This window comes from Rhipicephalus microplus, chromosome 4 (genome assembly GCF_043290135.1).
Source record: "Rhipicephalus microplus isolate Deutch F79 chromosome 4, USDA_Rmic, whole genome shotgun sequence".
NCBI classification, from domain to species: Eukaryota; Metazoa; Arthropoda; class Arachnida; order Ixodida; family Ixodidae; genus Rhipicephalus; species Rhipicephalus microplus.
In genome coordinates, this window is record NC_134703.1 from 79,935,453 (window position 1) to 79,962,118 (window position 26,666).

At 48.1% G+C, this 26,666-nt stretch overlaps 2 protein-coding genes across 2 annotated transcripts in view; one reads left to right on the forward strand and one right to left on the reverse strand.

The window, feature by feature from the left end:
• Positions 1-26,666, forward strand: part of LOC119172742 (uncharacterized) — a 176,298-nt gene that overhangs the window by 135,190 nt on the left and 14,442 nt on the right. The window lies entirely within an intron of this gene.
• LOC119172743 (uncharacterized) lies at positions 5,605-13,238 on the reverse strand. Its single transcript, XM_037423890.2, has 3 exons — positions 12,924-13,238; positions 7,052-8,034; positions 5,605-6,177 (listed from the first exon to the last, which is right to left on the reverse strand). Exons 1-3 carry the CDS (start codon positions 13,055-13,057, stop codon positions 5,627-5,629), a joined length of 1,668 nt encoding a protein of 555 aa, XP_037279787.2. The 5' UTR covers positions 13,058-13,238; the 3' UTR covers positions 5,605-5,626.

A 26,666-nucleotide genomic window follows, 5' to 3' on the forward strand; every position in this document is an offset into this window, starting at 1 on the left:
CTGAAGCAAACCAGCTGGCTTAACAGATGGTTGCTTTCGGCGCTGACATTCCCGACAGCTCTTCACGTACTTCTTGACGCTTGCCGAAAGAGTTGGCCAATAGTACCTCTCACTCACTCTGGCAAGTGTTCGTGAGTAGCCCAGATGACCGGATGTGGGTTCGTCATGGCAAGCGAAGAGGACGTCGTCTCGCATGTCTCGAGGAACCACCAGGAGGTAGGCACGGTTGTTCGAACGAGCGTTCTTCTTGTACAGCACACCATCTCGAAGGCAGAACGACGGCAACGAGCGGAATAAATGACGTGGTATGATTGTGTCCTGGCCCTCTAAATGATCGATGATCGGACGAATCTCTGCGTCATCCCGCTGCCGTTTACTCAAGTCTGATGAGCTAATGGCGCCCAGGAAGCCTTCGTCTTCCTCTGCTTCCTGACTGACGACATGAAGGGGCGCGCGTGACAGTGTGTCAGCGTCTTCATGCTTACGGCCGGACTTATGGATGATGGCGACGTCAAATTCCTGCAGCCGCAAGCTCCACAGTGCTAGCCGTCCTGAAGGGTCGCGCAGGCTTGCCAACCAGCAGAGGGCGTGGTGGTCCGTCACTATCTTGAAGGGACGACCATAAAGGTACGGGCGGAACTTGGTGATTGCCCACACGACTGCGAGGCACTCTTTCTCCGTAGTGGAATAATTCGCCTCAGCACGCGATAGAGAGCGGCTGGCGTAGGCTATCACTCTTTCGATGTCTTCTTGACGCTGAACGAGCACTGCACCGAGCCCAATGTTACTAGCGTCGGTATGGACCTCCGTGTCAGCATCATCGTCGAAATGAGCGAGAACGGGCGCTGATTGCATGCGCTGTCGCAGCTCATCAAAAGCTGCTTGTTGCTCGTTTTCCCAGACAAACGGTGTGTCGTCCCTTGTGAGACGAGTCAGAGGTTCTGCTATCTGTGAAAAGCCATGAATGAATCGGCGATAGTAGGCGCACAAACCAAGGAAGCGCCGGACGGCTTTCTTATCGACAGGAGCTGGTAATTCGGCAACAGCGGCAAGCTTGTCCGGATCGGGACGGATTCCTTCGGCGCTAACTACATGTCCAAGAAACTTTAGTTCTTTATAGCCGAAGTGGCACTTCTGTGGCTTTAGTGTGAGGTCCGCCGATCGGATAGCCTCCAGCACGCTGCGCAGGCGCTGAAGGTGCTGCTCGAACGTGGCAGAGAAGACCACCACATCGTCAAGGTAGACAAGACAAGTCTGCCACTTCAGCCCTGTGAGGACAGTGTCCATCATTCGCTGGAAAGTCGCCGGCGCTGAACACAAGCCGAAAGGGAGTACTCGAAATTGGTATAGGCCGTCTGGAGTCACGAAGGCTGTCTTTTCGCGGTCTCGCTGATCTACCTCGATTTGCCAGTACCCGCTTTTGAGATCGAGAGAAGTGAAATAATGGGCACGACGAAGTCTATCTAGCGAATCGTCGATACGCGGTAGCGGGTACACATCCTTTTTGGTCACGTTGTTAAGCTTTCGGTAATCGACGCAGAAGCGTAGCGACCCGTCCTTATTTTTGACAAGCACGACTGGAGATGACCACGGGCTGTTGGATGGTTCGATAACGCCATCGTCAAGCATCTCGCGAACTTGCGTACGTATCGCTTCACGTTCTTTAGCCGACACGTGGTAGGGGTGCTGGTGTATTGGGCGTGCGTCCTCGTACGTGATGATCCTGTGTTGAGTGATGGACGTCTGGCGGATCTTCGAGCAACTTGCGAAGCAAGACCTGTACTCGAACAAGAGCGCTCGCAGCGCAGTCTGGTTATCGGTGGACAGATCAGGATCGATGTCAATGTTGCTCATTGATGTGTCTGCGTTATCCACTACTTCTGACGTGAGACAGTTGGTTACGTTTGCTACTTCGTGGGCAAACGCTATCGAAGTGCCACGGGAAAGGTGTCGATGCTCGTTGCTAAAGTTGGTAACGAGCAATTCAGATCGGCCGTCACGAACGTGTATTACACTTCTCGCTACACATATGCCTTGCTGCAGGAGGTGTTCTAAATTTGTCTCGGCCACCACATCGCCATCGCTCAAACCACAGCATGTTACGTCGACTAGAACACTGGCTCGGGGAGGAAGCGTCACGCTCTGTTCAGAAATACGGAGTACGTCGACACGCATTCCGTCATCCTGCACGTTGATTGCTCGCTGGGCTGAGAACGTGACGTGGCGCTCTTGCAGATCAATGATAGCTCCATTTTCCTGTAGAAAATCAACTCCCAGAATGACGTCACGGGAGCATTCACGTAGAACAAGGCAGCTTGCTACGAATGTGTACCCTTGAATCTGTACTCTAGTTGTGCAGGCACCCAGTGGAGTAACGACATGGCCACCAGCTGTCCGAATCTGCGAGTTATGCCATGGTGTGATTACTTTCTTCAGCTGCATTGTCAGTCTCCCGCTCAGTATGGAATAGTCTGCGCCGGTGTCCACTAACGCATTAACTACACAACCATCAATTGTTACTGCTATGTCGAGTGAAAGCCGGCTATCCTTTGCAGCAGCAGGTGATGTCGGAGCAGTTTCTGTACGGTTCTGCGTCAATAGGAGGTCTTCAGCGCTTCGACGTTCAGCGACCCCGCCCCCAGAGGTCGCTTCGGCTAGTTTTCCCGGCGGGGGCTGGAAGATCGTGCGGTAGAATACCGCTGGGGCGTTGATGAAAATCGCCTCGGTGATGGCGAGCGCGACTGGCGCCCGGCAGACGGTGGTGCATGCTGCTGGGAGAGGTAGTTTTGGATGTCGCGTGGTCTCTGACCGTAACGGGGTGGCGGCGAGTACGCAGAGAAGCCGCGAACCCCAAGACGGCGATATGGGCACTGGCGGTACAAGTGATCAGCTTCTCCGCAGTGAAAGCACAGAGGCCGGCGATCAGGTGTGCGCCAAACATCAGACTTTCGAGGAGACGTGCGCCGATCGTCGATGTACTGAATTGGTTGCACTGAACGATGGGCGACAGAAGCACCAGGGACGAAGGGCAGGGGCGGTGGCGTGTACGTGCCTTCGTAGTACGGTATGTGCTGCGCTGACTGTAGTGAAACAGCAGGAACAGGATGGACGAATAATGGCGGCGTTGCAGCAGGGCGTTTCAAGGCTTCCGCGTAGGTTGTCTCGCGGCGGTATTCAGTTGGAGCTGGCACAGCTGTATCATGAGGCAAGGTGTCCCGGAGGGCCTGGTGCAGCTCATCCTTGATCACAGTTGCAATAGAGTTGACTGTAGGATGAGGTGTTACACCAGCCTTTTGTAACTCTTCACGTACTATATCACGGATGAGTTCACGTAGACAGTCGTTGTTGGTTCTAGTGGCGGTGAAAATGTCGGCAGTAGACATGCCACTGACTTGCCTGTCGTATTGGTTGGATCGCTGCTGCAGCATTTTTTCCATTGTCACGGCCTCGGACAAGAACTCCGCGACCGTCTTCGGAGGACTTCGCACGAGGCCGGCACAAAGCTGGTCCTTGACACCGCGCATCAAGTGACGCAACTTCTTGTCCTCCGTCATTCTTGTCTCGGCCCGTCGGAAGAGGCGCGTCATGTCTTCGACGTACGCGGTCACAGTTTCGTTTGGCGACTGGACGCGGGCAAGAATAGCTCGTTCAGCTCTTTCTTGGCGGTCAGTGCTGGCATATGTCTGCAGAAGTCTACGACAGAATTCGGGCCACGTCGTCAGCTGCTCCTCCCGATTTTGATACCACGTGCGAGCCCCGTCTTCGAGATAGATGTAGACACGACCCAGTTTCGCCGCGTCGTCCCACTGATTCAAGTTGGCTACGCGCTCGAAGTCCGCCAACCAGTCCTCAACGTCTTCGCGCTCCGTACCATGGAACGTCGGCGGTGCCCGTGGGCTTTCCAACGTATAGCGGTTCGGCGACGTGCTTCCCGTGCCGGTTGCCAAGGTTTGTACCGAAGTGCTGGTCATGTTTGTTGACGTGGTGGGAGCAGTATCGTTGACTTCCGGAGGCAATCCCCTGATTCGGCGGCTGGTCCGATGCACGGGAGTGTTGACTGGCACTGGACTCGTATTACGGCTTCCTGGGGGGGTCTGCAGCATCCGTGAGGCTACCCAGCACCTTCCACCAATTTGTCACGATGAGTCACAAGTACTGGGGGATTTATTGAACGACCGGGTAGCTAGCTCTAGGACGATGCGTCAGTCGTGGCTGGCTCTCGAGCAGAGAAGAAAGCACGCGATCATCTTTTTCCTCCAGATTGAGAGCCGCTCTTGCTGTCGACCCACTACGTGCTGGTGGCAATATGGTGGTTTTGGGACGTTAAGCCCCACAAATCAATCAAATCAACTTTTGTTTTTCTGCACGCCGCGCATACGCCGAGATGTACCCAATCGCTGATGATCGCGTCAAATGTATTTTTACTTTGACTACAATGTCAGATCGTAAAGTTCCATCGACAACTTGCAACCGGCCCACAACGAATAACAATGTTTTCGCAAACAGGACGCATCGCGCTATTCACTCTGCACACACCACGTACGATATTCCCAGTTTCACCGTCCGTAAAGGTGAACCGATATTATTGATGCCTTTCAACGCACACTACACGCCACAGTCAACACTACACATTTTAGAAGGCGATGCCGCTGTTCCTCGCACAGGCAGCCACGTGTGCTCGCTTCTCCGAGATAAACAGCCAGGTAGCGCGGCGAATATTTCATCACGCACTTTATCACACACCTAGATTTTCTCTGACACATACCACAGCTAATGTTGCCACTGTGAGATGAAAATTAAGCTTTCAAAAAGAAAAAAAAATGTGCCCCAAGCACCGAGCGACTGCACCATACTCAGCCACCGGCGGGAATGTTTTGCCAACCACCGCCTTGCACGTGCACCGGTGATGTCACGCTGTGACGTACCCCGGTAGAGGTCTATTTGTGCATGGTCATGAGCCTGGTGTCCTCACCAATGTCTGGATACAGTTTGGATGCTTCCGTGAGTAGGCATATACATGACTATGAGGAATAACTAGCCTTAGAGTCACATTCTTTAACTATACACTACCGCTAATGCGGCTTCTACATCTTTGAGCCTGTTGCAACAAAAGACGCAATGCATCACTTCTTGACCTTCAATGTTGTGCGCTTGTCACTTTATTTTACATGAATTAGCATGTGTTGGGCGCTATATTGCTTTTCCTTCTGCTTTATGTGTTTTTGTACCGAGTGACTTGTTGGTAAGCAAGTATCATGAAACATATTGTGTTTATGTAATTCAGAAGTCGTGTTGATTCTACGTAAGTCTCAAATAGGCCAGGGTAATCATGGTTCGATTTGTCTCTGCTAAGGGCTACTTGTTAACAGTGCATCTCGACTTCAGCATTCACAAACTTCTGGTGTTGATGCATTTGATTCGTTTATCTGAGTATTTCTGTAGTTCATATCAACTGTAGTTCAATAAATGTAGTTAAATAACGTCCGCGCTGAGTACTCTTGTCATCTCGATGGTGATCGATTGTTTCACCGCCTCGTGGCACCAAGTTGCCTAGCTGGCCAGCCGCAACGGTAGCACACTGACAAAGCAAGCACGACACCGATATGGGACACTTTCGCTCTCCTTGTCAGACCAACTTGCTCAGACACTGAAGGCTTAGGCAAAGCAAAAGACGCGAGACTACCACACCCGTGAGGCACCTGGAGGCCGGCCCAGCAAGGTTGCCCAGACTACCACCACTGAACAGTACTGCTTCATTGGCCGCAGCCTTCGCATTAATCGGGACCACCGGAACGTCTTTCTCGCTCACTTGCACTGCCTCGCCTTTCGGTTTCGCACGATCGTCGCTGTCTTCCGTCGTGTGCTCGGACACCGGACGCGTCCGGCGGGTCTTGGCACCTGCGCTGAAGTCATCCACTTCCTCTAACGCACCGCCGGATTCCGCCCGCTCCTTGTCATGATGTGTCGCCGATGGCAGCCCTTGGGGTTCGTAATCCTCGTGGCACTGCAACTCTGCTAGGCTTAGCCCGGCCACTTGAGTTCTGCAGCTCTCGTTACTCGACGCTCCGTCATTGCAGCAGGTGATGTCCCGCAGTTCGCGATGGAACTTGCCGTTCAGCGTGACATTCTGCAGGCGCTGCACCCAGGCGAGACGGCAGTCGCAGATAAACTTGTTTCCTGCGCCACAATGTGAGTTTAAATTAATCCTGTGTATTCCCTAATTACCATACATGGCCAGAACATATTAAAAAATTGCGATTAAGCTAGCCACCGCCTTGCCTTAAAATCAATTTGAAATGTGGTTACTCTATGCTCGAGCGATGCCACCAGCTCAGATACATTTCTAGGGTAGGCTAGTTTAATCACAATTCGGTGATACTGTGTATGCCCACATATGTGGACGGTAATATACGAAGTGTTAAGTGATGTAGGTTCTCAAGAAATGTGGTACGCATTATGAATTTATTCATATTTTTTATCACGGAAGGTGTATTCTAAAATGTAAGAAGAACGTTTAAGGAATATTTCATAGAAGAGGACAAGAAACAGTTGCTTTCGTTCGACAGCTGTTCGTGACTCACGAGTTTGTGTTTTTTTACCGTTGCTCTCATTTGCTTTTACCTTACATGTGTACGAGCTGCGATATTTTTTTTTGCTCTTTGGTTTTTATGTACATACTCCTGAGGAGGCCATTCCCGGTGGTCATTTGCAATATATCTCGTTCGTTATTGTTGTCCTTGTTTATTGCGTACATATTCGCATACAGCTACTATTAGTGCAAGTATTACTACTGATAGTGCTAGTCATAGTAATCTACAATAAACATTCTTCATCATTAGCACCTACTTTTTGTCGAAGCATCTACATAATTGAAAGAAATCATTTCACATTTCAATATAGTATGCGAAGTCCACAAGTACGTCCGATTCTATGCTTGCATTTGCACATTTCAGGGGTGTTTCTGTTTTTTACATCTAACGTTTATTTACAAGCACAAACGGTACGACAATTTTCCACTTACTTCTGAGATGTCACCCAGCAGCACGCTTACCTGTAAGACCCATGTGGAAGGATTCGGTGTCAATTTTTCTCAAGTCTTCAACCGTCCTCCAAGTAAGCGTCAGCAGCTCATTCTGGGAGAGGTCAACGCTCAGAAGATTCGGAGCACCCGCGAACATCTGGGCGGGAAGAAAGCGCAGCCTGTTGAACGCCAAGTAGAGGATGTTCAGTTGCGGCAGGCCCTCGAATGCCAGGGGGTCCACTTCGGCGACACCGTTGTACTTTAGGTCAAGCTCGACAAGCGCGGCCATCGGGCTGAACACCCGAGCTCCGAGTCTTCTGATCTTGTTGCGAAACAGGTCGAGTCGTATGGCCCTCGACAGGCCCTTGAACGTTCGCTCAGTTAGGTTCTCAATGACGTTGTCGCTCAGGTCGAGCTCTCTGAGGTTGGAAAGCTCCTTGAACGCGTAGTCTTCGACGTTCTCGATCTCGTTCCTCTCGAGGAAGACCTGAGTAAGGGTTGGAAGACCGCGGAAGGAACCGGCGGGGACGACTGTCAGCTTGTTGTCTCCGAGTTCGAGTCTCTTCAGGCGCGGCAGGTCGGCGATACATTCTTTCCCCAGGGTCGTTATGGCATTCGAATCCAGCGAAAGCCACGCTAACCTAGTGAGGTTGTAGAATGAATGTGTTTTGAGAGCACCCAAGTCCGACTGCGTGAACTTCAGTCGCTCCAGCCGGGAACAGTGTCTCAGAGCACCGGAGGGCACGAAAGTCAGTTTGTGCTTGAGGTTCAGCGCGTTGAATCCCAAGGAAACTACGGACGCGTGGCCTCGAAAAGAGTTGAACACAACGTGGTCGGGAGTTATGGGTCTGGTGACGTAACAGAACACGTCCGTGGCGTCGTCCGCGAAATCTTCGACATCGCACCGGCAGTACAGCGGCTGGTCCATGAGGCGGCAGAGGTTTGGCACTAGGTCCGATGAGTCGGTGCCGGCCACGAATAGGAAAATGCATGGCGATGAAGCTATGGAAAGGCTGTAACAGACGGGAAAAATATTTGAGAGCTATATAATACAGAGTGACATGACAACATCGTTAAACGACGATGAGCAAGCAGGGCCTGCCTCAACATTTCGGGTGCATGACCACTTATTGGCACCACTTACGGCACATGAAAGTATGCTCGGCGCTGCATACGTCAGCATGACAGTCCCAACTGGAAGGTGTCGTTTACCAAAGATTTACAGGCTAGCATGGGTACACTGGGGTGGGCGATCCAGGCTTAGCCAGTGGAATGAGAAGAGTGTCACTACTGGGTGGTTACTACGTCACTACTAGGAGCTAAACGTTCACTTACAACTGCACCTCGGCAAGTCTTATTATTATTATTATTATTATTATTATTATTATTATTATTATTATTAGAAACATATTCACCATTATGATCAAACTAGTGAGTCACAACACAGGAGCTAGTGTTTAAAAAATGACTACTCTAATCTGTCAGTGGCTATTGTTTTATTTTATTTGTTATCAATGTAAAGCCCAACTGAGTAGTCGTTAATCAATCTCAGTAAGTGGTGTTTAGAAAAAGAATAGCGAGCCGGTCCACCTATCAATAGCGTGGGAACAGCAACAGAGTCGATCTTCAAGCACTATTAAAGTACCTACGGGAAATGAAAGTATGATTGGAACTGTGCTTACGTCGGCATTAAAATGCCAACCGGAAGGTGTCGTTCCAAGTGTTCAGCAAACATTTACAGCACGTGACTGGGCTCCGCGCAATGTACCTTCCGTCTATCGTCTCACGCTTCAGTATTTCTTCTACCGCATCGGACGTCCCTCTTTCGTGCCGTCGTGCAGGGGAAGTCTTGTGTCTGGTTTTAAAATTCAGCAAACTGATGTAACGCTACCACTTGTTTATCAAATTTGCATTATTGGGATAAATAATAAATCCTGCCACACACGTATATACGAGACTCAAGGAGATATATGCGAACTGAAGCCGAATTTTCTTTCCACGTCAATCGTTCTAGGTGTTTTTATCTGTTTTCGAGTAGCGAAGGGAAAGCTTATTTTTAAGCAGCTAGGCGGAGCTGCATGTGCCTTGCCGCCCCCTCTCTCAATAAGCTTCTTTCATTGATAGAGCCGACGAGAGATCGATTCGGGCGGCAGTGTAGCTTGAGAATTAATAGGCCCCAAAAAATCAAGCCGTAATTTCAGCTTAGCGAGTATCTACATGCCCGATTAAAGCAGGCCACATTGCTTCTTGCACTGGTGTCACTCTATCAAAAGTTTCCAGCTGCCGTTTTAAAGGGCTGCCTTTTCTGAAGCTCACATAGCGTCACGGCTCTGTCGCAACATCCTCGCAAGAAAATTAGAGGGGCAGAAACGAATCACGCGGAGCCAACGGCCGGTCAGTTCAACATTTCGTAACTACGGCGCTCACCGCGCGGAGCTGTAAACGCGAGCAACTTTCTTCGGCACTCAGTCGAGTCCGCAACCGTGAGAGCGCACCATCCTACTACTCGCGGCGACCGTAGCAGCAGCAGCGTCGAGAACCGATCCCAAACAACGCCGTTTATCGCCACCCTCCTCCATCCCCCCAAGTATAAACCTCGTCGACCAGGGCGGGCGGCTCGCTGTTCACGACCTCCTCTCCCTGTGGTATAAGTGCCGCTCCATTTCCGTGGAGGCCGCCCCAACAAAACGCAGGCTGGTATGCAGAAGTGGACGGGTCTTGAACGTGTACACGTTCTCGTGTGTGTTTGTGTCTTGGAGGGCAGTGTGCCCGGACGGGTGGTGCGCGCTGGAGCGGGCGTAGTTGAGGTCATCTGTGGCAAGCGAGGGTCAACACCTCAGTGAGAGGGTGCAGTTTCGACCGGTGTGCGCTTAGCATCCGGAAGCCGCAGCTGGAGCGACGTGACGTCTGACTCTCTCCACCCCGGAGCCATCTGGACCGTACTGACTGCCAGTGCGCCCCCCCCCCCCTTCTCCCAGCCACGCCGCGTCGCGTCTGTTACGCGGACCAGGACAAGGAATCGGGTGTTTGCGACCCGTGCTGCTGGAGTTGCTGTTCACGTTCGTTGACGATCCAACGCGCTCGTTGTGGCGTTTCAAAGCGGAGCTGCGCGTGTAACGTAGGCTCGAAAGGACGATCGATTGACGCCGAATATCTGTATCATTCCACTAAATTGTTTAGTTTGCCCTTCTCATCAACATAAACGGAGGGTGTATTCTAAAATGTAACGAGGAACGTTTAAGGTATATTTCATAAAAGGGGACAAAAAACTGTTCCTTTCGTTCGACAACTGTTCGTATATTCAGCCACCATGATTGTTCTATCCAAGTCTACGTAAAGGCGGAGGTCCTGTAGCCACAACAACATCTCGCGTCAGACTTTGTCCGCAAGACGAACTCTCAGACAACTCTGACCAGGATTAGCGAAAGTTTCAGCGTAGAACAGATACGAAGCACTTTGTCGATTTAGCCCCTCTATTTACTACGTCCGTTCAGCAACTTTCAATGTGTACGGTCTCTCTTAAAGTATTAGGCTATACAGAAAAAAAAGCAAGCTGTATGGCTCTGTGCATTGCAGGTTTCGTAATCCGCCGACAACCCGAGCGCTGTACACCGTGTAGCCACCGGTTACTTCGACCTGCCTTGTGTGGTTTCGCTGGCAGCGCGGCTGTTTCGCCGGAGTCCGCCATGCACAGTCGCATAGGTCGGCATACGTCGAAGACCGGCGAACGTACACAACACACAGGGCGTCCTTTGTGATCAATAGCTTGATACAGAGGAAGAGATGATATCGAGGAGGAGACGAAGCCTTTTCAGCGCGGATACCGTGCTTGCCAGATCACCGCGTCGATGCAGTCGTGGGGCATTGCACGCACTCGCGCCTGCAAGTGCTCACTTTTGAACATTTACAGCAGAGCTGTTACATAGAGTCGAGGTTTGCCGTTTGTCGTTGATAGAAAAGTATCACCGTAAGAAATAGGCACGCCCTCAACAACCCCCAAGCGCTCTGTAGTGATGGTTGCCAAGAGAAGCTGCAAGGTGCGACCCCTAATCGGAGGTTGCCGCCCGAGTGTACCTGTGTTAATATTTAGCGTACAAGCTTGATGGGTAGCGGGATATGCCCAATATATGTGTCCCATACGCGCTGTAGGAGTGTTTTAGAGCAGAGATGTTGTCGTCGTGATTTGCCTACACTCATTGAGAGGTAGAAACAGAAAGAAACAAGTTAATAAAAAATGAGATAGATAGATAGATAGATAGAGAGAGAGAGAGAGAGAGCAGCTGTGTATAGCAAGGAATGGGGAAGAGGCAGGTGAGAGCGTAAACGTCTAGCCAAGTTAGGACAACCTAGATGTTACCAGCTGTGCTGTTACCCAGGCTTGCGTGACTTAGTTCAAGCTTTGCTATTTTTTTTGTTGTTGTGTTGTCTAAACACTGTGCCAGTTATTTGTATATATCGATTTCTTGATATTGTCTGCAGTAATCATGTCAGCTGCTTCGTTTTCATTATACACGTGCTACTTATATTTGTGCCTGTCTTTTTCAATATTCATTGTACTGTTATTCGGAACAGTGAGCATTGCGTCGATTTAGTGGGATTTTTTCGACCCTCATGGGACAGGCGCATCGTCGGGCTTCATTTGCCTTTCCACTGGTACCCTATGTACTTTTCTGCCTGAAGGAATAAACTTCATCTTTCACCCACATGTGAAAGCTCGTCGCTGAACTGAACCAATGTAATCATGTGCCCTCGTAACGAAACAGACGCAGGTCAGCGCCAGTCAGAGCGTGAATACCGCCACCACACTCTCTGGCTTGGAATGGGTACGAATACGTACATTGCACTCCATCTTCCACTGTTATCATGCGTCGTGTCGGGTGCCCCTTCTATATGGCCCATTTAAGCGGTAGCGATGGTCCACGCTGATGAAGGAGAGCAGGGAGGATGAAATGTGAAATGTACCGTTCTGTCTTTGGCGGAAATGAGGTGGGACTAACAAGAAAGACGCGCGCCTCCTTCGCAGTTTGAGTGACAAACGAAAATTACCAAAATGTGCGCTAGGCGATAATATACGCGACTGGTACACAGAATGTTGCATATTCTTGCTCAGTGCAGAAATACAACCATCCGTTTTTAGAACGCGCAGATGATGCTTGCTGGTAATCTATATGTGAGTTGTGGTAGCGTCTTTCCCGATACAAAATGTGTTCCCTTCGCTCGGTTTGTTTGTTCTCCACTGTTGCTGCTGATGCATTAAACTTCAGGGAAGGATTCCCGCGCGAAACCGACGTTAGTTTTAAATTTTACGCCTTCTGGCAGAAAAAAAAAAAAACCTTACCTGTCAAACTGCGTCGTTCGCCCAAATGTTGCTTCTCGCGGCCGTGGATGCTCCTTTGGGCCACGTTTCCCGCAATCGTTAATGCAAAGTCAATGTCTTCGACAGTGGTGGCTAAAGCCCACGACACCTCATAAACTTCGCTCAATTGAGCTTAAGACTTCCTAGTGTACGTGTAACACATTCCACAATATTGCAGGAGGAGAGGCCGCTTATTGCGAGTGTCAAATGAGCCCCGTGTTGGACTTAGCCGCGATTGTCGCTGCTCAATAAATGAAACTTCGACGACAAGTAGGTCCGGTGAGCTCAGAACACTGCATGAATGAAGTGTTGCCATTCTTAACTGGCAAGACGTAAACGGTTGTGTAATTAGTAATTACTTCAGTGTGGCTGGTCCATCATGCACTTTCGTTCTCAAAAACGGCTCCGATTCATTCTCATTCTCTACTGAACGGATAATACACATGATAACAATAAGTTCCAGCTACTAACATTTCAACGAAAGATGCTCATTTAAAATTAACGAGTTCATTGAAATACTGATGCGTGGAACTCGAAATGTCTCACCTCAATATCAGCAGAGGAAGACACGAGTTGCGCCGCGTCGTCTTGTCCGACAGCTGCGAGCCAACGACCGGCGAGCGGGAGGCCAAGGGCCACCGGTTTTGTTTGTCCGAGCGCGCGTCCACTGCGGCGGGCATTCTGCGTGTCCAGCCGGCGGAAGAGCCGTCGCAGAAAGAGGTACGTACGCGCGTGAGCACAATAATCCGTGTGACAGCGCCGATGTGGACGGGCCGAGATCCATCAGCACTGGCAAGACAAACGCGAAAGGTTGGCTACGAACTCGCTCTCTGCTGCCGCCGTCACTTGCTGCGGCTTAGAAGTGTTTGAGCCGTTTGAACCGGCCGGGCCGGGCGACCCCATGAGTGAGCAGGCGCCCGTGGTGCGGCGGCACCGTCGTTATTGAGCAGAGGGGAGACGTGAGTGAGTGAGGGAGTGAGTGAGAGTGTGTGTGTCAACGGAGGCTTGTTGTGTGGGACCGGGCATTAAAAGAATCACAAAAAAATTATTACCAAAGTAGATTGAGTTGATATAAATACACTCGTGCTACGGTATTTCTGCAGAGTGCTGACCGGAGTGTTTATTCGCCCGTCGACGATTGATATAATGCAGAAACACGTAAAGATGTAAATCACAGCGAGGAGAGTCTATTAATGGGCTGCTGAAGGCTCCCTCGAGAAGAACACCGCTACGTATTTCATACACCCTCCCTGAGAGGGGTTATTACGGTTTTTTTTTTGTTGTTGTTGCTTATGCGGTGCTTGGAGGATGACGAGACCTTCTGCTGTAGCATGAACAAATAATTTATGATGGGACAGATTTAGGAGTCACAGAGAATGGCACGTTTCTACATATGAAAACTAGAAATTTCAAAATCGCGTATTTTGTTACTTTGTAGCAGTGTTGCGAAATGGGCACCTCCATTGCAATTCCATTCCGAGGAATCAGAACTTGCCGCAGTTCCATTCATTTGAATTCCTCGGAATGAAAGAAAAAAAACAGCTTATTCCCATTCCGGGAATTGCCAGGAAGTTCGATTTCAATTCTTTTAATTCCTCACCGTAGGAGAGGCATCTTGATAGTTTGATAGAGTTAAGGATGAACGCCCCATATAGCTGGTGTCATCACATGCATTAAGAACTGCAGAAGTACGCAAAACATGTTACCAAGGTCCAGGGATAGTAGCGTTGTGACATATCTCGTGCAGTACAATCACTGTACTAATTCCCGTAGGGCCAGTTTCTACTTACAGTGTTTGCATGGTCAGGGTGTTGAAACGAATGGTGATATTTTAATATTGTTTAGGCTTAAATGTGTTGGTGCTAAAATTATGACATAGTGTATATGGACTGTTTTTCTTTTGTATGCAGTTTACAGACCCCCTAATTCATCTCCTGATGTTTTACTTGTCTTACTAAATCACTTGTGACCACACAGAAAACACAAAATCATACTTGCCGGTGACATTAACCTCAAGTAAAGTGTGGGATTGGGCTAGTTGGTAATCCATATAAAACTTCTAGGCGCGTAAAACTTCAGACAACTAACATAAGAGACAAGGACATTAACCTCCCATTTATTAACTGGAGCCGCGTATATTAGAATCCGAAATCTGCACGCGATGTGGATATACTGTTTGATATTATTCTTGCAAACAACCTTGTCCAGATTGTCGAGGAACCTACGCGCTTTGCCAATAACGCAAGTTCTGTGCTTGATCAGGTGTTCGTAGATCGGTCTGTCTCATATTAGGTGTTTCTGTTGAAATGGGTTTCTCTGACCACTTGCTGGTTTTAGTTTCAGTTCTACTTCCTGCTAATCACGTCAGGCATCTGCCTGGCTTCAAAACTGGGAAAGACTACATGCGTGCCAATGATGATGCCATTTTGAATCATCTCGAAACTGAACTTGCGGTATTTTAAGAAGGTGATACTTTACTGCATTGGTCGAACTTCAAAAATATTTGCCTATACTGCATCGATCATTTTGTACCCAGTAAAGTTAAAAAAAAACAAAAAACGGCAAAATATACTTCTCGGATAAAGAGACACATTAGTCACTTAAAACGCAAAGCTAAGCGTTTGAGAAAACGGTCGCCTGCTTCACATGCATTACGTTAAGTTCGTACGGAACTCTGTGAGGCTGTTCAAAAGGCAAAAAACGTTTTATTTCAACACTACCCTGCCGAGCTTTATGAAAGATGAGCCACAGAAATATTCGAATTATATTAAAGAGCGCAAGGTGCCAGAACATAAATTTTCACGTAATAATAAAATACTGGATCACTCAAAGGTTGTCGCCAACCATTTAAATAACCGATTCCATAGTGTATTTTCTGTTACTTCTGATAATCGTGCCGCTGGCTCCTCGTTGAATTCTTTCGATGTTTACCTTGCATATTATGAGAGAGTTTTTAATATGATAGATTGATATGTGAGGTTTGACGTCCCGGAACCATTATATGATTGAGAGACGCCGTAGTGGAGGGCTCCGAAAGCTTCGACCACCTGGGGTTCTTAAACGTGCACCCAAATCTGAGCACACGGGCCTACAACATTTCCGCCTTCATCGAAAATGCAGCCGCCGCAGCCGGGATTCGATCCCGATACTTGCGGGTCAGCAGCCGAGTACCTTAGCCATTAGACCACCGCGGAAGGGCGAGTTTTCAATATGCTACTGAAACTGAAGGTAAAATCATCACCTGGACCGCATGGAATACCTAACGCATTCCTTCGCCGACATGCTGAGCCCTTAGCTACTAGGTTTCTTGTAACAGTATTTCAATCTTCTTTAAAAACCTCTGACATCCCTCATGACTGGAGAACAGCATGCGTGGTTCTCATACTGAAAAAAGGTGATCCGTTGTCAGTTGTACATTACCGCCCAATATCTATCATTTGTTCGTGTTGTAAACTCGTGGATCATATTGTGGCTACTTTCATAACTACAATTTTAGACGACAATAACATACTGTCACCACACCAACATGATTTTAGAAAAGGATTTCCTACCATTACTCAACTGGCTTCTGTTGTTCATACTTTAGCATCCGTTCCTGGCAGGAGCGGTCAGGTCGACATGATAGACTACAGCAAAGCCTTTGGCCGCGTTTTTCATGACAAATTAATTCAAAAACTGTACAAGATTGGCCCTCACAATTTTCTTGTTTCATGAGTTTCCGTCTATTCGAATAACGGCACACAATATGTAGAATACATGGGGAAACATGAGGCACTGTTCCAGTATCTTCAGAGGCGCCCCAGGGCAGTGCCCTGGGGCCACTTTCGTTCTTAATTTACATCAATGACAGTCTCAGTCTTCAATGAACCGATGAAAATAGGCCTATTTGCAGACGATTGTGTTTTACACAACGATATTCATTTCACAGACGATCAACGTGCGCTTCACGTAGCCTTCAGTGAAACCCTTACATGGTGTGATGAAGGGGGCATGGACCTTAGCACTGATAAGACTATTTCTTCGCGTCACAAAAACACTTCAACCACTTAAATTTTACTATTCCATTGGCTCTAAACTCTTAACTGAGGTCTGTGAATATAAGTACCTAGGTGTCACTTTAACAAATTACTTAAGTTGTAACGCCCATATTGCTAACACATGTTCTGCTGCTCTTCGCAAACTTTGCTTTATACGGCACAAGCTAAAGAATTCACCACCACACAAAACATTTCTATCTAGGACGCAGGGTCTTCCCCCCCCCCCCCCCTCCACGCAGTAAACTAAAGAGAACTCAGGCCGTTACACTCAGGTGATTACAAACAAGAACATATCCGGATCCACTGTTAATTAACAAAACTTATCCGGAGTTTGGCGTTCCTACAACATGCGATGAATGCCATGACGCCACAGATCTTGCTCTTATGCTCTGGCGTTGCTACGCGTTACGCAGCGACACGGAAAATGCCGAAGAACCATGGGACGCAGATTTGCGCAGTCCTACATTGGATGGACAATTACTACATTAGAGGTTCAGGTAGAACCAATGAAGAAATATAATTTGTGGCATCCTTCAGTATGTGCTGGGATAATGCATTTGTGTGTATACTAACTTATGCCTCGGTTTCTCTTTTAAATATCGGCAGATCGTTCATACTTTTACATCATACCCTTGGCTCTGGCTGACAAGGTTGACTAAAAGAAGTTGTTGTGGCTGATAGGTTCGGCTACGAAAAAAAAAAATGTACTCAGGCCTGCATGAAACCGTAAATCGTCCGTCCGTCCGTCCGTCCGTCCGTCTATCTATCTATCTATCTATCTATCTATCTATCTATCTATCTATCTATCTATCTATCTATCTATCTATCTATCTATCTATCTATCTATCTATCTATCTATCTATCTATCTATCTATCTATCTATCTATCTATCTATCTATCTATCTATCTATCTATCTATCTATCTATCTATCTATCTATCTATCTATCTATCTATCTATCTATCTATCTATCTATCTATCTATCTATCTATCTATCTATCTATCTATCTATCTATCTATCTATCTATCTATCTATCTATCTATCTATCTATCTATCTATCTATCTATCTATCTATCTGTCTGTCTGTCTGTCTGTCTGTCTGTCTGTCTGTCTATCTATCTATCTATCTATCTATCTATCTATCTATCTATCTATCTATCTATCTATCTATCTATCTATCTATCTATCTATCTATCTATCTATCTATCTATCTATCTATCTATCTATCTATCTATCTATCTATCTATCTATCTATCTATCTATCTATCTATCTATCTATCTATCTATCTATCTATCTATCTATCTATCTATCTATCTATCTATCTATCTATCTATCTATCTATCTATCTATCTATCTATCTATCTATCTATCTATCTATCTATCTATCTATCTATCTATCTATCTATCTATCTATCTATCTATCTATCTGTCTGTCTGTCTGTCTGTCTGTCTGTCTGTCTGTCTGTCTGTCTGTCTGTCTGTCTGTCTGTCTGTCTGTCTGTCTGTCTGTCTGTCTGTCTGTCTGTCTGTCTGTCTGTCTGTCTGTCTGTCTGTCTGTCTGTCTGTCTGTCTGTCTGTCTGTCTGTCTATCTATCTATCTATCTATCTATCTATCTATCTATCTATCTATCTATCTATCTATCTATCTATCTATCTATCTATCTATCTATCTATCTATCTATCTGTCTGTCTGTCTGTCTGTCTGTCTGTCTGTCTGTCTGTCTATCTGTCTGTCTATCTGTCTGTCTGTCTGTCTGTCTGTCTGTCTGTCTGTCTGTCTGTCTGTCTGTCTGTCTGTCTGTCTGTCTGTCTGTCTGTCTGTCTGTCTGTCTGTCTGTCTGTCTGTCTGTCTGTCTGTCTGTCTGTCTGTCTGTCTGTCTGTCTGTCTGTCTGTCTGTCTGTCTGTCTGTCTGTCTGTCTGTCTGTCTGTCTGTCTGTCTGTCTGTCTGTCTGTCTGTCTGTCTGTCTGTCTGTCTGTCTGTCTGTCTGTCTGTCTGTCTGTCTGTCTGTCTGTCTGTCTGTCTGTCTGTCTGTCTATCTATCTATATCTATATGTCTGTCTGTCTGTCTGTCTGTCCAAATCTCGTACCACAGTCGAAATGTTGAAAAAAAAATTCGGACGACGGACGTTGCGAATATCTTCGATAAGTGAAGCTATAGATCAACGACACTGCAGAGGTGAACAGTCGGACTGCGTTTGCATATCGGGTTTCCCATGACGTGTGTTTCCCTTTACTCGCGAATGCGACCGCTGCACGCACGGTCTCTCGTGCATGCTCGCCTTCATCTGAAGGTTAGCTTTGTCCGGGTCACGTGTTGACGAAATGCGAGGCGCTCTCGTTTCGTGGGAAAGCACCGACTGGCTCTACGTACACAACGAGGAGCGCTTCTATCCATGCCGAGGAATGGCTTAATGAGACTAGTAGCATGTGTGTATATGTATTTGAGTCTGCGCGTGCTTGCACGCTCGCGTATGTACATATGGGGCAAGATGTCACGGCCACACAAGCAAATCCCACTATCTCTTGGTTCTCTATCTTTCCGTTTATTTATCTGATTGCACCTCGGGTTATAACGCTTTTATACGCGTCCGTCTTGCGCAAATCGACCGTACGCATCAAGTGTCTCTGTTATTTGCTAGGCCAGACGGTTGACAGATGTCTCAGTACATGCTGTTAGTAGAGAAAGACGACACTATATGGCTGTCACCGACCACTACTACACGTTACTGCATTTTCGCACAGCGCAGGGCGAATGACTTATTTTTATTTTGCTGTTGTTTCTTCGTGCTCATTCCTCTGAAGGGTTCGCCGTCATCGTGTAGACGTTACGGTGTCCGTCCGTCGACCTGCTGAAAATCGCGGGGTCGGGCCTGGCCGCTGCTTTCGCTTTTAGACGGAATCAAAATGCTCCAGGCGCGTGGACTGTGCAGCGTCTATATGCATTTCAAATAACGCCAGATGGTCTCAATTTTTGGGTCTCACAGGAATCGGTGCTAAGTGCCTGACTACAGTTATGATGTGACCTACGTATACGTTCTGCGTACATGATTATGCAGTGTATTAAAGCAATACCTACGGAAATAATTACACTTCAGGTTATTGTCACCCACAGTACTCGTGCCACAAGCTTTGAACACTCTTAAAGAGAATCTCGGTATGGGTGCCAAGTATTTGGAACTGTTGCTGCAGATGAGACGTATTATACGTGACAAAATTTCTTAGCTAAAACCCGAGATTTGTTGGCGACGTTCTTGCGGTGCCAAATTTACTCGCATACTACAAGTACTGGTTAACGCTGGCCCGTGTTGGCTATCGGCTGTTGCAGGAGCAACATATCTTCCGTTCAATCTCAATGATTCAGCCTTTGTTCTCGCATTCACGCACAGATGAGCCACAGTTTGGTGTATCTGAAGCGTCTCTCAATCATAGGGTGGTTTTGGGGCGTTAAACTCCACATATAAATCAATGGTCATATCTGAATATTTTAAAAAATAAAACTTGTTCTTGGGAAACTCGGTTCATACTTTGAAGTAAAAGTGGTATGCACGAAAAATACAGGGTCGCAGTACGAACACCGGCAGGCGCAAAGTCACTGTTGCGCCTGTCCCTATTCGTTCTTACTCTATCCCTCTATTTTGTATGCATACCAGTTTCAGTGCTGCGCAGTTCATAATTCCCACGAGAAAACAGCACGCTCTAGTGCGTCCTTTTATTTCCGCAAAGACAGAGAATCCGGTCCATAGGCAAGGAACCCCTTAGGAGTAGGAGGGGGTAACAAGTATCAAGGGTGGCCTCAATCCCCCCCCCCCCCCCCCCCCACCTATTTGCCTGGTCTTTCCAACGCCCTCTAACTAACGATCAGAACTCAGTGCAAAGATGACGTGTTAGATCCACCACCTCCCCTGCACGAGCTACTACAATCGAGCCAGCAGCCTCCGCTGGACGTGGACCGCTTAAGCGAATGACACGCTGAAGTAATTGAACTGCAACCACGCCGCTTCGCGTCTTCAGGTTCACCTTGCAAGCTCAGTCCAGCACTACCCTATAGGGTAGTGCACAGTTGGCGGAAACCACATTTGCGAGACGCAGGGCTGTGCGCACGCGAGGCTATAGTTATTCCGAGCTGCCGCTAATGGAGAACATTGGCGTGGATTTGTTACATTTCCGGTATAGGAGATGCGGACGGTTTCACAAATTGAAGCTTCTGTTGCGCGCACGCTCGGTCGTCTCAATGCCGGATGCACGAACGAATCATGAGAGTCACGCACATGTCTCGCGAAGGAAAATAAACATAACACATGCTAGTGAGTCGTAACATCCCAGCACGCCCTTTTCTAAACACATGCTTATTGCTTATGTGAATGCGTGTGTGTGTTGGTACATGCGTTTAGATGTCATCCACTGTGGAACCATGTTTAACGCAGGATGCTACAGTTTGCATAAAAAATTAGTTATGTTACCACTGGGAATTCGAAAGCCAGTTTCAAGCCTTCAGACTCATCGGACAGCGATGCTGTAAGCGGGATGCTGTGTGATGGGGAAGCTGCAGGTTCCCAGGTGTCGTAAATTCGCTGCTAGCTTTGAAAGGCGCGCTTTCTCATGTTTTTGCAAGCGTATATATATATATATATATATATATATATATATATATATATATCACGACGGTTAGGACACTTCCCTGGGTTCTGGGTTCAAACCCGGCCTTGCCAAGAAAACTAACGCCGTTTCCTACATTGTTTTGCTCACTTTTGAAGTTGAATCTTGCTATAAAGCGCAAGAAAACAGGGCTACATGAAGGAACTTGAACAGCACTAGACGTTAGCGCTCGTCTGGTGTAACTTTGACTCCTGTGTTGTCGTTTGCTATGCACTTCTTGCACAAGCGTGAGCGCCGTGAAACTCGTTTCAGTTCTTATTCTTCTAAGCGTAATACCAGCAATGACCCCACTTTTTACTTGAAACAGTCGCCCGAAAAATATTTTTTTGTGGAGGACACCCATACTTGTACCATTCCATGTGGGAATGCACCAAAACACGCGCTTTACTCAGAATATCCAATCACTTGGGAAGCCGCTCTCTCGAGCACATCCCTGGCCGAGAAGTGAAGATTGATTGACCGGGCAGACGCATAGAAGCACCAAATTAGAAAAAAATTACAGCATATCTGCGGAGTGAATGATGATTAGTGGGGCGAAACGTCCGTCCAGACAGATTGACTGACGGATGCACGGACGGACGGATGGACGGAAGAAGGGACGGAAGCACGGACGGACAGACGGACGGGTAGACTAAGGGACAGACGGACTCATGGACGGATGGACGAAAGCATGGGCGAACAGTCACACACAGACAGACAGACGGATGGACGGACAGATAGACGGACGGAAGCACGGACGGATGGACACACGGACGGACGGACGCTTCGCCCCACTGATCATCATTCACTCCGTGGTTGTGCTGTGAACACCACTAATGCCATATTATTCCCAAGGTTCTATACACACTACGCCCTCTATTGAGCAACTCATAAACGACGTAGCTACATACTACTACTATTACTACTACAGAGGAGGGAACTATTCACGGCCTAAAAAGCTCCCAACCCCCCCCCCCCCCCAAGTTTTATACATGCTTTCACGATGACGCCAGAAGGCTCGGCCTGACGGTACCGACGTGGACGCGTGGCCGGCCTCGGTCTGAAAAGACCGGGCTTCAAGACACTAATAAAGTTCTGTGATTGATTGAATGAAAGAATGCTGCTACTGGCTAATGTTGGCTAGTACGAACTAAATCCGGCTTGCTGTTACCCGGTATTACGTTGTGTTGGCTGCTCATCATTAGCATTGCCAGTGGACGGCATGATCAGCTCAAACATCACACACCACAGTCGCACTCGCCGCAGTGTTTTTTGATGAGCGTACACTCTCGGTCAAGTCCTGCGAAAAATGTTTGCCATATGCCGGAAAATAGACCACCTAGGCTAGTTTCCTGTTTATATCCGACGCTTTAGCTGCAGGACGTCATTTGAGTGTATAGTCAGAAGCGTTCCCTGTCTTTTCCTGTTTTTTTCTGCCAACACGTCCCGCCGAATGTTTGAAGCATTCGGACGGAAACCTTCGTGGGAATGTCAACGGGACAGCGCTCCTGTCATCGTGCAAGGGCGATGTGTCAATGACTGCACGCCTGCGAGCCCCTACACTATGCGAGGCCGAGTGACGGAGGCCTTACGTCGAAAACACTGACAGGCTTTCCCGCCACCCGTGGAGCACTCGCCTCGCCATTGAATGAAAACCCATTGATGGATGCGTACCCACGTTGTTTACGACGCAGAGACGAAAACGTGTGGGCTTAATATTGCTGTGCACTAAGCAAGGACATGAAATGCCCTCACGCCAATTAGGTCTTGTTCGAGTTTTTTTTTTCTCAGCCTGAAAAGGTTGAACGCATCTTGACAACTAGTCATACATTAGTTGTGTGATCGTCACGAAACATAGCTTCAGAAACGATCAGTATTCGAGTGGATGGTTTATTTATTTCTGTTTTCCAAAGTGTCTATTCTAGGGTCAATGCCGACAACCATAACTAGTTACTTCTTAAAATACGAGACCCTGTTGCGGACGCTCTATACCAGGGGTGCTGAGCTCGCCTCAGCCAGCGGGCAAGGGTGACGAAATTGAGTCTGCTCGTGGCCTCCGAGATTGCGGGAGCGCGGCGGGTTTTACTCCGGCCGTCCCAATCGCATGGAAGGAACTTTCAGGGACAGCGCAGGAGTACGATGAGCTTAGAGAGCTCCTAATTAGAGAACAATTTCTTACTAGTTGGCACCCAAGCCTGTCGCTGTACTTGAAAGAGAGGAAGGCTGAGTCGCTTGAAGATATGCTTGAATTGGCTGATCAAATCTTGGAAGCGCAAGGTGGAACTAATTTGGCCAAGGTCAAGAAGGATTGCCCCGAGGAGTCGAAGAAATTGGCTCCCGAAGAAAAGAAGCGTGCACCGGAGAGCACTCCGCGTTGTTTTCTGTGTAACCGAGTGGGTCATCGCGCGAAAAACTGTCGAACGATCTTTACGAGCCCTACGGTAGTAAAATGTTTTAAGTGTGGTCACACTGGGCACAAATCAGACGCATGTCGAAACGGAGCGAGTCAAACTCACCAGGTGTCCTGTGTGCTAGCAGCACCGAAATCCGATGATAAGGCCGTCACAGATGGATTCGTAGAGTTGAAAAATGGGGAGAAAATTCCTGTTGTGCGTGCTGTAATGGCAAAACAGCCAACCGGTGTTACGGAGGGAATGCCAACGCTGCCTGGAAAAGTTGCGGGCAAGAAGGTTACGGTGTTAAGAGACACCGGTAGCTCCACCGTTATAGTGCGAAGAAATTTGGTACAGGAAAGTGAGTTAACAGGCAAAACGAAACCGGTTTCTTAATTGACCGTACGGTTCGGATGCTTCCCGAAGCAGAGATTGAGGTTGAAACCCCGTACTTCAGCGCCACAGAGTTCCCTAAAATTAACTAGGGGGGACTCTGGCGCCGCGATCATTCAGCGACCATGGGAATGATGGGTATAGTACACACATTTGCCTATTGTCTTCGTACTTGCGGGTGGCGAATCGTACTTGCGGCTTTGTTTACGGCTGGTTACGGTTTGTTTTGAAGGAAAGAACGAACCTTATAACCTTGTGACCCGATTCAAAATCGTAAGCCTAAAAGTGGGTAAGCCTAAAAGAATAAGGTCGTGAAGCACAAACGCTGAACGCTTGCTAATTTATTTTTTGTGAAGAAACAGCTCCAAGCCACACGAACACACACGGAGCCAGAAGCAGGCCAGAAGTACGAAAACTAGACGAATGTGTGTACTACCCATCATCTCCATGCTCGCTGAAGCGCCGTGCGTTGCAGCTCCCATAGACACTGGCGCCAGAGTTTCCTCTAGTGTAAATTAGGAAACTCCATACTCGAAACAATAACAAGAGACCTACGTTATCACACTCAAGCGAACGGCTGTGGAGAACGCGAATAATACGCTTACCCAACGCGTTCGCAACGGCCTGTAGTTAATGCTCTCGCCAATGTTGCTTTTAGAAAGCTGGAGAAATCAGTAAAACTTAAGTAATTTACGCCCGTGGCTATTCACAACGCATGAGTAGCGCAGACTGTGGTCTTTTTTTCGTGGAGCAGGGAGCTTTTGCGTCTGTTCTTGTTTTCCCCGTCGTGTGGTCTTGTGTTTGGAAAAAGTGCTTAACGATTTAGAGAACTCGGTACTTTACTATATGAGAGCTGAAAGCCGTCCCTTGGGAATTATAACTCTTCTATCGTCGTGTCTTTTTGCGCTGTTACGATGATCTGTGTTTCGAAAAAGTTTAGAGCACTCGGTACTCTACTATGGGAGAGCATAAAGCTGTCCCGTGAAGGGTCGGAAAAAAAATCTGTTTGGAAAAAGTTGTTAACGATTTAGAGTACTTCGTACTCAACTATGGGAGAGCACTGAGCCGTCCCGCTATGCTCAACGGGAGAGGGGGGGTAGAAAAAGTAGGTAACGATTCAGAGTACTAAATACTCTACTATGGGAGAGCATACAGCCGTCCCGAAGGCATATAGAACATTGCCGAAGGTTTGACAACGGGAGAAATTCACTTTCTCATTATTGTTTGCAAAGAAGCCGTCAGGCAGGGCCAGTATTGCAAACTTGCACCTGTGCGAGTGCGGCCGTCGGAGGTACTCCGGTTGCCCACATATTTGCATGCGTAGTTTTCTAATATCTCATGCTTCTTTGGTCGTTGGCTTGACGGTAATCAACAGTTTATAAAATAAGGATGTGATCTTTTATGTATATATGTTGCCATTTTACGTTGGCACGTTTCATAGCTGCGGTTTTAGTGTCGCATTTTATTACAGACCGTCAATGCAACTCGTAGCAACGGATGTATCGTGTTTCTTAGCACGTGGGTGTAGGTCCCATTCCGGGCACTGGGGAGGAGATAACACGTTAGGAGGAAACATTGCGCAATGCGATAAGGAGAAAAAAAAATAGCAGCTTATCCACGGGGCGAACGATGGAGAGTGGAATGAAGCATCCGTCCGTCCATTCGTTCTTGCTTCCGTCCGTCCATGCGTCCGTCTGTGTGACCGTCCGTGCGTCCATCCGCACATCCGTGCGTGCATCTGTTTGTGCGCCCGCACGTCCATCCGTGAGTCCGTCCCTGCGTTCGTCCATGCATCTGTCTGTGTGTCCATTTGTCCATCTAGTCAGCACTCTAAACCACCATCTCGCATCCTTTTATCCTATCTTCCGCATATAGAAGCACCGCCATCCAGCGGACATTCCAAGGACATAACGAGAGGGGGCACACGCACACTTTCTTAGGGCTTGCGCTTCGTTCTTACTCTCGACCTTTAACCAACTCAAGTTCATGGTATATACTTGTTCACTGTATTCATGGCACTGCGGCCCAACGCTCACTAAACCTTTCTAAAACCTAGGAGGTTACGCCCAGCGAGTATATCGTAGCAACTCTTTCTTGTCAGATAGTGTTCAGTGTACAATGCTAATGGCTGCTAATGGGGAATGAGAGGCAGGAGAATTCCGCTTTTAGTTAACGCGCACGGTGCGAATTTTTTATTGTTCAACAACGCAAACGAGAAATCTCCCACCGGCACCACCTTGCAGGTAAAAGCATAAGACTGGTTACGCACTACGACTACGACGAGGGACGAACGGGTGCCGCTTTAAGGAGCTTCGCCCCTAAAATCCAGCATATCCGTGGAGTGAATGATGATGAGTGGGGCGAAGCGTCCGTCAACCTGTCCATGCTTCTGCCCGTCCGTCCGTTCATTTTTGCTTTCGTCCGTTCGCGTGACCATCCGTGCATCCATCCACATGCCCGTCCGTCCATCCACGCGTCCGTGCGCTCGTGTGTCCATCCGCCCGTCTGCCAGTCTGTCTGTCCGTCCATGCATCCGTCCGTGCATCTATCTGGTGAACACTCCAAGTACTGCCATCTCCCATCTCGCATCCCCTGTGGCACATACCCTCTCTAGAGCGGGTATATGTGCCACCGGTGGCCACCTACACTATACATACATCGCAGGATGTACAGACTCACGCTTTAAGAAGCTTCGCCCCCCCCCCCCAAAAAAAAAGAACTGCCCAGCCATCAGACAGGCCTAGAAGTTTCAAATGTCCGAGCAGTGTCTTCACAATGTCTGGGTAGGATTCCGCCAGCCACTCCTCCAGGGTTGCAGACCTTAGGTT

Coding starts and splice junctions, on each gene's coding strand:
- LOC119172743 (XM_037423890.2), bottom strand. CDS start 13,057: ATGCCCGCCGCAGTGGACGCGCGCTCGGACAAACAAAACCGGTGGCCC. Junction 8,035..12,923: donor CTTCCTCTGCTGATATTGAG/GTGAGACATTTC, acceptor CGTCTGTTACAG/CCTTTCCATAGCTTCATCGC. Junction 6,178..7,051: donor CTTCCACATGGGTCTTACAG/GTAAGCGTGCTG, acceptor ATTGTGGCGCAG/GAAACAAGTTTATCTGCGAC.